Raw genomic sequence first — 10,472 nt, 5'->3', positions numbered from 1 at the left:
GCACTCACAGGTCTTCCTGACCACGTCCCCAGGTTCCAAGCTTCCTTCTGAACCCCCTGAGGAGGCCCCTGAGTGTGACGACAGCGGCCCCTGGTGACCAATCTCCAGGACCTCAGCAGCCCCACCCTGTGCAGGCCAAGGGCAGATCTGTGGGATCCAGGGAGCGTACCCCCAAAACTAAGGGGTGCCAACAGCAACGGGGACTCTCTAATGTCACTAAGAATCTTGAGGTGCTAAGAAGACCCTAAGCTGAGAACTGTGGACCTGGGGTTAAGTCCCTGCTCCAAACCCCAACCTCTCCTGCTCTTACCTGTTAGAAGCCATTACAGCCTGCTGCTATGGAGAAATGGAATGTGGGCCTGCTTTTTGGAAAGGCCAAAAACACTAAGTAGTTTTAAAAAAAAATTCTGCCACCCCCTAGAAAGGTTGAACTCCACCACATCCAGGCTATGTGTCCTTAGCTATGGGCGTTTACTTGATTGGGCCTCACTTTCTTCATCTGTAAAATGGGGATACAAATTTGTACTTGTATCTGGATGATTTGGGCCAAATAACAAAATCCCCCTGACTCAACTGGTTCAAATGAGAAAGAACATTTATTATCTGGAATAATCATAAGAAGCCTTAAGGCAGGGTGGCCCCACGGTTGGTTAATGCAGCAGCTCAATGGTGTCATCAGGGACCAATGTCCTTTTCATCTTTCTGTTCTGTCAAGGCCCCTCAGGGGCACAAAGTGGCTGCTGCAGTTCCAGGCATCACATCCAGATGCAATAGTGACCAGCAACAGAGAGGCTAGTCTTTCCCTAGATTTCTCTTACTTTCCAGAAACTTTTCCCAGAATTCCCCCTCCCCCAGCAGACCTCCCCACTTGTCTCATGGGGCAAAACTGGGTCACATGACTATTCCCATACCAATACCTGGCAAGGGAAGGAGAGTCATGGTGACTGGCTTAGGCGTTGTAAGGAAGAGGAGGCATGATTTCTAGGATGGTACAAACACTGGTTCATGAGCTCGCGCACACAGTTCCTGAGATTATGAATGCCAAACAGTGAGCACGGCATCTAATACATGGCAGGTGCCTTACCCATATTGCTTCCCCGTTTCTCTGATTCCCTCTAAGAAGACAAGACTCCCAGCCTGGCCTCTCCTGAGCCAGCCTTCCACCCCTCAATCGTGGGGCTTGGGTCTCCACCACTCAGTGCCTCTCCCATCCTGACCTCCGGCCCATCACTGCCCTCCCTCTTATTTCTATCTCAAAAGCTTGGGATGAACAAAGATCACTTCATTGTCCCCAGTGACACTGGATTCCTAAAGAATAAAAGGAGGTGCTAGATTATTATATAAATGCTTTCACCAGGGAGCCAAAAATTAATAACAGCATGAACAGAGGCCTGGAGTATTTAACTGCTCCATCCAGACAACTGAAATGATCCAAGTACACCGTTATCTGGGCGAGGTGCAGGGACTGACTGCCGACTACGACATTATCACATTCGGAAATGTCAGAAGCGTGCATTTTGTGGGGAGATGAACAGTGTGGCTGAATATGGCTTTTGATTAAAACAAAATTCCCAGCATTCATCTAAAACAATAATAACAACTAATAATAACAGGGCATGTAATAATGAACCATTCATAGGCATAAGAGGTAATTGTTCAATTAAGATCCCAGAGTTTCAAAGACTGTCTTTTCTGATGGGGTCCCTTTGTTTTTGCCTCCAGTGGCACTAATTCTTTCCTAGTAGTGCTTTAAACTTGGGAAGAAAAAAGCCCTCCTGTCAAATATGACATACAAATGCCTTATCATTATTAAATACACAGACATGCGCACAATAAGAAGTCCTTGCGGGAAAAAAGTTAGGGGTATGAGGCTCTTAGTGAATGCTGACAGGCTTGAGAGCTCCGTGACAGTGACAGGCAACAGCCAGGGCCTTCACTGCAGAAGTGGTCTGGCCTCCTTACCTCTCACTGCCCAGGGACCAGAGTGCTTTCTCTCCAGCACGCGTTCTGAGGATAAAATGCCTGGGTTCAGGTCCCAACTCCACCGCTTAGCAGCCAGGTGCCCTGGGCAAGAGCCTTCACCTCTCTGAACCTGTTTCCTCATCTATAATACGGAATACAGTAGACATTTAGTTTTTTTGGCCTGCCCGTGTTCTATTTACTCTCTCTTCTAGTGTCTGTATCCATTAGCTATTGCTGCCTGCACTTACACACACACACACACAAAATAAAAACCTCATGGTATCTAAAAACATGCATTTCTCATGCCGCCGCGGGGCTCCTCTGATCTCAGCTAGGTTGCCTGGGCGTCTCTTATCCTGTTCCTGAGGGCTGGCCCTGGCATGTCTGCTAACATCCCATTGGTCAAGACAAGTCACGCGGTCAAGCCCAGGTGTGGGAAATTATGCTTTGCCCGCGGTGGGAGGACATCACAAAGTTAGACTGTAAAGGGCACAGATAAAGGGAGGAGTGGGGACTTGGGGCCGCTGACGCCATCTAGCACAGGTTTCAACATTCTAACTGAGCTCAGGGCACTGCCGTTCCCCACTTTCAGCCCCCTGGCTCTGGGAGAAGCTAACTACCCCTAGCTCTGGAGATGGCCAAAGAACTCAAGTCTGACCAATCAGAGAGCACTCTGCTTCCCAAGCCACAGTAATTGGTTCAGGAGTGGACACATGACCCAAGTTGGTCCAGTGAGAGTCAGGGACCTGGGACTTCACTGGGATGATTGGAACAAGAAGCTCTTTTCTCTAAGATTGTTAAGTTGGCACGATGTCAGTTTGCAGCTTCCAGGGGTTAACACCTTGGGGGAGCCTAAGAAGAAAGCTGTCATAAAGGAAGACAGAGCTGAGAGACAGGCACATAAGAGAGAGACTGAGTCCTGATTACCTCATTCAAACCCCTGAATCCAGCCATACCTGAAGCCAAACATGCCTAGTCTTCTTCAGTAATATGAGCCAATGTGTACTCAGACTTGCTGTCACAAGTCTGTGCCCCCCAAACCATGACTAATATGGGGCCAGGATATTTAAGATAATTAAGAGGATAATTAAGAGTGCCAACTGTATAGAATCCCCATGAGACTTCAATGAGGTGCTATATATAGAAGAAGTAAGATCAAGCCTGGGACACTCGAAGGGTTCAGTGAATGCAGGTGAATTTTTATCATTTGTTGGAAGTATTTACCTTCAAAAAGACAGAAGAGACCTCCTGCAGAACGGAGCAATTGGGGTGGGGAAGATGGTAAGAGTTCATGGCAAAGGAAGGTTAGCTTGGCATCTTTGGAGAGGGATGACATCTGAATTCAAATCCACACTCATCAGGTAGCTGGGTGACCTTGAACAAGTCACTTCATCTCTGTGTCTTGTTCAAGAAGGGAAAAAACCCTCTTATTCTTTACCTTCCGGGATTACACAGAAGATGAAATGAGATCATGTGGGCAAAGGGCCTGGGGTTTCGGAACTACTGCCTCGGGTTCAAATCCCACTTCATCTACTTATCAGCTGTGTGACCTTTTGCAGTGTCCGCACCTCCTCAGTCTTAGAGAGACTGAATGGCAGTGTCAGACACAGTAGGCACTCCACAACTGGTAGCTGCAATGATAACCTGAAGAGTGGCTAAGGGAACCAAAGTGCTCAGTCTTGGAGAAGGGCGCACAGAGCAGGGGAAGGGAGAAGGGCATCAGACACTAAACTAAGGATGCTGCTTTTTTACAGTCTTCAGAGACGATGAACCTCCTGTCACAGGAAGTATGCAAATAGAGAGGTGTGGGCTTGGTGGTAAAAAGGGATCAAGCTTGGATATAGGGTGATAATTTATCCAATTTGGGATAAATTAATAATTCCCAAATACCAGTCATTTCTAGAACATAGTCATCATTTTCTCCATGAACATTTATTCATTTAATATAGTTCCTTAAATCATCTAAGTATTCTTTTTTATAAGCTACATTTTTATTATTAAATGATTTTATTGTAAACTACACTTGAGACCACTACTTTATCTAGAAAACTGTATCGTTTGCCATAAAGAGAAGGCTTTATTATTCTAAAAATAAGATGAAGTTAAAATGTTTTTTATTTTATTATTTTTTTGAGACAGAGTCTCACTCTGTCACCTAGGCTGGAGGGCAGTGGCGCGATCTCGGCTCACTGCAACCTCCACCTCCTAGGTTCAAGTGATTCTCCTGCCTCAGCCTCTTGAGTACCTGGGATTACAGGTGCACACCACCGTACCCAGCTGATTATTTTATTTTATTTTATTTTATTTTATTTTATTTTATTTTATTTTATTTTGTAGTTCCTAAGTCCTTATGGTCTTGAACTCCTGACCTCAGGTTGATCCACCTGCCTTGGCCTCCCAAAGCGCTAGGATTACAGGCATGAGCCACCATGCCCAGCCACTAAAAATGTTTTTAAGTTCTTCCTAGATACCATGTCCTTCCAGAGGTTCTGAGCCTAAGGCTTCTCTCTATTTGAAAACAAAGATTAGTGAATGTTGGGAAGGCATTTAAATACAGAAGCACCATACTGAGACCTTGATACAGTCAGGGAATACAGAGAACTGAAAAGAGAATATGGGTTTTTTAAGTGTGATCCTATGTCCATTGTATCACCTGAGAATATTCTGGCATACCACCAGTGCATGTCCCACACTTTAAGAACACTGGGAAAGGTCATCTTTAAGATTTTACTGGAACAAACAAAATCCCAATGACTTGTAGATTTTTAAGTTTCCCCAAACAGCTATTGAGTCATAGTTAATATCCAAATCATCAAATATTTAGAAAATCACAGTTGGAAAACTTACTACATGGCTAAAAGTGTACTCATAGGAAAATTCATAGCCAAAATTATTTCATTATAAAACAGTACAAATAATTAGCTGGGAGATAGTGGCACGCGCCTGTAATCCCAGCTACTCAGGAGGCTGAGGCAAGAGAATTGCTTGAGCTTGGGAGGTGGACGTTGCAGTGAGCCAAGATCGTGCCACTGCACTCCAGTCTGGGCGACAGAGTAAGACCCTGTCTCATACAATAAAATAATGAAAGTAAATTAATTAAACACTCACCTTAGAAGTTACTGAGTCTCTTTGAGTTGGGAGGGTGTTTTGATTTTGTTGGCAGGCCCACCCCATCTGCCCCTAGAGAAGTGACCTCGTCACAGACCCAGAATGAGCCACAGCCATTCTTGGTGACAATGTTGGGGTGAAGGGTGGACATTTTCAAAAAGGACTGTAGTAGATGCTGCTGGTTGCCTAGGCAATATCAATTCCCACATCCTCTTTCTCATAGAACCCAGACCTGACTGGAGTCACTTCCTTCCTCCATATTGCCATCTGCTTCTTTAGGCCAATTGCTGTTTCCTGCCTGCTGATTGGCCGAAGCGTGGGACACATGACACAATTCTGGTCAACAATACAAGAGGAGAGGCCAGCTAGGACACTTCAGGGAAAAAGAGAAAGAAAGAGCTGTCTTCGCTTCTACTGAATGAGGCTGAATCTGGATGTGATGTCTGGATCAAGGGCGCCATCTTGTGTCCTTGAGGAAAGCTGGCGTGACAAAAAAGCCAGCACACCAGGCATGCGTTGCCTTGCACAGCGCCTGACGCATGGTTGGAATCCATATTTAAATGCTGAAGGAATACATGAGGGACAGAACTGGGTCCTTAATGAATCACAGAGACCAGCCTTAATATCCTCCCTAACTTGGGACATCCTGCTATCTGACACAGTAAATATCCTTTTTTTTTTTCTGCCAGTGGAAGTTTTCTGTTACTTGCTGTCCAAATCACATAAATACATGAACACTACAACCACAATTCTCTCTTCTTCCTTACTGATTTGGGTATTGATTATGATTCAACTGCTGCCTGGGGAATTTTTTTTTTTTTTTTTTTTGAGGCAGAGTCTCACTTATCACCCAGGCTGGAGTGCAGTGGTGCAATCTCAGCTCTCTGCAACCTCCACCACCGTCCCCTCAACTACCCCCAATGGGGCTCAAGCAATTCTCTCACCTCAGCCTCCTGAGTAGCTGGAATTACAGGGGTGCCCCATCACACCCAGCTAATTTTCATATTTTTAGTGGAGACAGGGTTTCACCACGTTGGCCAGGCTGGTCTGGAACTCCTGACCTCAAGCGATCTGCCCACTTCGGACTCCCAAAGTGCTGGGATTACAGGTATGAGCCACCATGCCCAGCCTGCCTAGGGGTTTTAAAGGGTCCCAGGAATCAATCAATCATCACAAAGCCTGTGCCCATTTTACAGATAAGGAAACTGAGGCTTGGAGCATTTCTAATCTACCCACAAATACCCAGAAGAGATTCCTGAGGCAAACTCAAATCAGTTCTCTTGAATCCCCAAATCCAGAAGTTTTTTTTTTTTTTTTTTATTTTTTTTTTTTTTTTTTTTTTTTTTTGTGAGAAAGAGTTTTGCTCTTGTCACCCAGGCTGGGGTACAATGGTAAAATCTTGGCTCAATGCAACCTCTGCCTCCCAGGTTCAAGTGATTCTCCTGCCTCAGCCTCCCAAGTAACTGGGATTACAGGCAGGCAACCACCACACCTGGCTAATTTTTGTATTTTTAGTAGAGACGGGGTTTTGCCATATTGGCCAGGCTGGTCTCAAACTCCTGACCTCAGGTAATCTGCACTCCTCAGCCTCCCAAAATGCTGGGATTACAGCCATGACCCACTGCACCTGTCCCAAATCCAGAGCTTTGTAGGACATTCCCCGACATGCCAACGTCCCCCCCTCACTATCCCTGCTCCTTTTAAGAGCACCCGAGGCAAAATAGGCCCCCTCCTTGTCCCAAACAACCAGCTTTAAGGGAAGATCCAGGTGGCCATCTTGTCTTCTGACCAACCCAGGGGAAGAGCCCAACAGCAACAACTTAAGTAAGAGTGTTTTCACTTCAGTCAGAGTAGAGGAAAAGGAAAAGTGTTTCTCTCTCTGCCCCAGACCTTCTGCCCTTCTCGGAGTTGAGCCCCAGGGGCTCAGTCACTTGGCTACTCCTTCCCAGAGCCTGGCCTAAGGGAAAGATGTTTGTCTGCAGCCTCCGAAGAGCTGAACTGCCACTCTTAGCTGGGGTTCCCTGTGGTTCTGGGGAGGTTCACCAGGAAGCACCCTGTCACCCAGATATGGGGACTGGCTCAGGCGCAGCCTTCGACACAACCCATCTAACCAGAATGGCTTTGGGGATGCCTGTTGAGAGCGCTGGCTGAGGACCCCGTCTGGGTGTGGGAACAGATAAAAAATCATGGAGCCCTGGGAAGAACTGGGCTACCCTGGACCACGAGGGGTACAATCTGCTCCTGGAGAGCAATGTAGAAGGAGGTCAGGGGTTGGAGCCCCCTGGCCAGACTTGGTGATAATCTGAGTCCTCCCTCCTGCTCATGGAGCTTGGTAGACTCATGTCCCTCCTGCCACTGACTCTCCCCTTCTGACAGATGAAGAGGTGGAGGCCCAGAGAGGTAAAGTGACTCAACCAACATTCCCTGAACCAAATAACCCATTGCCGATGCAAATCCAGGACTGCTCAACCCAAGCCCCGTGCTATTTTCCACTGCAGCTGCCCTTGGCCTTGGTCTCCTCCCAGAACCAAGCTCTTCTCGACTGAAGCTTCAGAAGGATGTGAGAGCCCAGCCCCAGGCTGGACCTGAAGCTGGGAGACCATGGGAAACTCTAGCTGGCTGTGGCTTCCTTGGCTTTGGGGTGGGGGCAGCAGGGCGGGTGTTTGTGGGGTCCCTCCTCATGCCAGGAGGTCTGGAGCTGCCTCAGAACTTCATCGGTGTTGGGTGTGACCCCAGGCGGATGGCTGCCCTGGTAAGGTGATATGGTTTGGCTGTGTCCCCACCCAAATCTCTTGAACTATAGCTCCCACAATTCCCACGTGTCGTGGGAGTGACCTGGTGGGAGGTAACTGAATCATGAGGGCGGGTCCTTCACGTGCTGTTCTCGTGATAGTGTCACAGGATCTGGTGGTTTTATAAGGGGAGTTTCCCTGCACAAGCTCTCTTCTCTCTTGCCTGCTGCCATGTAAGACGTGCCTTTCACCTTCTGCCATGATTGTGAGGCCTCCCCAGCCACATGGAACTATGAATCCATTAAACCTCTTTTTCTTTTAAATTACCCAGTCTCGAGTATGTCTTTATCAGCAGCGTGAGAACAGACTAATACAGAAGGGAAGAGGGTCAGCCTCACCTCTGGCTCATGGCTCACAGCTCCAGGTGGCATGCAATCCCGTGGACAGACACAGGCAGGCAGTCCTCAAGGAGGCACCATCCCACTCAGCCAGCAACACCATGACCCCCACCCACCCTAGCTCCACAAGCACTGCCAATATGCCCCTGCCACCATGGTCCTCACCACAGCAACCCACGTGCACACCCAGTACCCCTGCTGACACTCCGGGCTCGCCCACTGCTACGCCTGCTCTGTGCTGCCTGGCAATCGTCCTCCCCACTTGCAGGACAGCCCTCCCTGCAGCACTCCCAGCATGACTGTTCCCTGATGAGCAGCAGAGCCCCCACACCTGCATCATCAACCCCAGCCAGCATTACTCTCCGCTGCCCAAATGTACTGTCTCCACGGGGATCATCACCCCAGCCAGCACTACTGTCACCCCACCAGCATCACTCTTGCCCTGCCAACTTGACTCTCCCTGACCAGCATTATTACCCCCACCCAGCATCACCCTCCTCCCCTCCCTCCACCCCCACCTTCCCTACAGCCACCTCAGCCACCTCTCAGGCCACCATCACCATCACAACCACCCAGTCCAGCCCCCAACCACCAACACTCTAAATGCCTCCAGGTCAGTGCTTCTGCCCTCACTCTCACCCCTGCCCCTGGCTTCCCCCAGGCATTTCCTAGCTCTCCCATCTCCTTCACTGTAGTCTCATGCCTGTTACCATCCCTCCCACCCCCACCATCGTCCTGCCATCTCCACCATCAATGAAAAAACATTTATTGAGCACCAGCAAATCCCAGACACTCTACAGAACATACAGAAGGCACGGCCCCATGCCGAGGGCCACAGCCCCCTTGCAAAGCTCCCACGCTGCCAAAAATGGTGGCACATGCAGCTCAGGCGCAGGCTGAGGCTGGGGCTTGGCTGGGCAGTGCACTTGGAACAGGGTCCTGAGGCCTCTGCCAGGTTCCATCTGGGGCGGGGGTCACGTCGCTTCCTGAGAGCAGAGCAAATAAATAATGGAGAGGCAGGGGCAGGGGCCTGAGCCCTGTGGTGGAGGGGCTCTGGCATTGGCTTATGTGACTCCATAGGAGCAAGACAGGTGGCCGGGAGCCCCACCCCAGGGTGGGGAGGCAGAGCCTGGGGACCAGAGGGTCCTGGGGCCTCCCTGGCACCTCCACTGGGCCCTCGCCTCTGGGGCCAAAGCAGGGTGTGGGGGGACACCCCAGAAGGCACTGCTGAAATGCGGCTGGACTAGAAATGGATGGGCAGAGAAGCTGGGGCTGGGCTGCAGTCCCTAGAGCGGGGCGTCATCAGTCCTCCACTTGGGGGGGTAACCCTGCTGGTGGCCGTCGCAGCGCAGGTTCCCCATGCTGTCCAGAGGCACCACCACCTCGTCCGCGTTCGAGTTCTTGTTCAGTTCCACCACGCGGGGTACCACCGAGGACCAGCGATCTGCACCGCAAGCACATCAGAGGGAGGGGTTGGGGGTTGGTGGAGAGACAGCGTGCATATATTGAGTGCCTACTGTGTACTGGGCACTCCACAGTGCTCTGAAGAGGTGGGTGGGGGGGTGTGTGACTATGCTCATTTTACAGAGGTTGAAACTGGGGCTCAAGAGAGGTCAAGGTACCTCCCCAAGAGAGAACGGAGGAACCAGGATTCAAGCTTGGAGCCGAATGCCCTGAGTGCCCGTGTCCTCTCCAGCTTCATCTCGCATGCTCACGGCTTACTGGACAAACAGGAAGGTTTTCTCCACACGGGGATGGCTGAGAAGCTCGTCCTCCCTCCCCAGGCCAGCTCATGTCAACAGTAGGGAGGGCCAGGATGAAATCATGTAGGTGAGGTACCCCAGGCACTCACGGGCAGCAGAGGAAACTCAGGGGCACACTCTCTCATTCTGCAGACACGGACACTGGGTCCCAGAAAGGAGCAGGACTGCTCAAAGCAAATTCGTGATGAGAAGGGACTGGGGCTCCCCTCTGCACCCACCCTTCCACTCACCCCTGCGGAGGCGGCCCACGGTGTGTGAGAAGCCATAATACTGGTAGGTCTCATTCTTGCCCGGGTCCTCGTTGATGATGCCCAAGTTCTGGTTCCAGTGAGACCAGTTCACCTCATCCACCCTGGTGGGGCCCAAGCAGAGGGTCATGGGGAGCCCCACAGAGATGTTCCCCATGCCACCATCCCCAGCACACCCTCCTTTTTTTTAATTATGGTAACATTTACATAACAAAGCTGGGCGTGGTGGCTCATGCCTGCAATCCAGCACTTTGGGAGGCC

General features: G+C 49.9%; 1 protein-coding gene across 1 annotated transcript in view; it reads right to left on the bottom strand.

Moving 5' to 3' along the window:
* Positions 1-8,943: 8,943 nt before the first annotated feature.
* The window catches only part of TRPV4 (transient receptor potential cation channel subfamily V member 4), a 50,491-nt gene continuing 48,962 nt past the window's right edge, over positions 8,944-10,472 (bottom strand). The window contains exons 15-16 of the mRNA XM_017879692.1: positions 10,194-10,315; positions 8,944-9,644 (exon numbers count right to left, since the gene is read on the bottom strand). Of these exons, the coding sequence (XP_017735181.1) occupies positions 9,487-9,644; positions 10,194-10,315 (280 nt within the window). The 3' untranslated portion in view covers positions 8,944-9,486. The remainder of the gene's footprint in view (positions 9,645-10,193; positions 10,316-10,472) is intronic.

This window comes from Rhinopithecus bieti, unplaced genomic scaffold, assembly GCF_001698545.2.
Source record: "Rhinopithecus bieti isolate Rb0 unplaced genomic scaffold, ASM169854v2 scaffold_11933, whole genome shotgun sequence".
NCBI lineage: Eukaryota > Metazoa > Chordata > Mammalia > Primates > Cercopithecidae > Rhinopithecus > Rhinopithecus bieti.
This window is presented reverse-complemented; position numbering and strand designations above follow the sequence as displayed.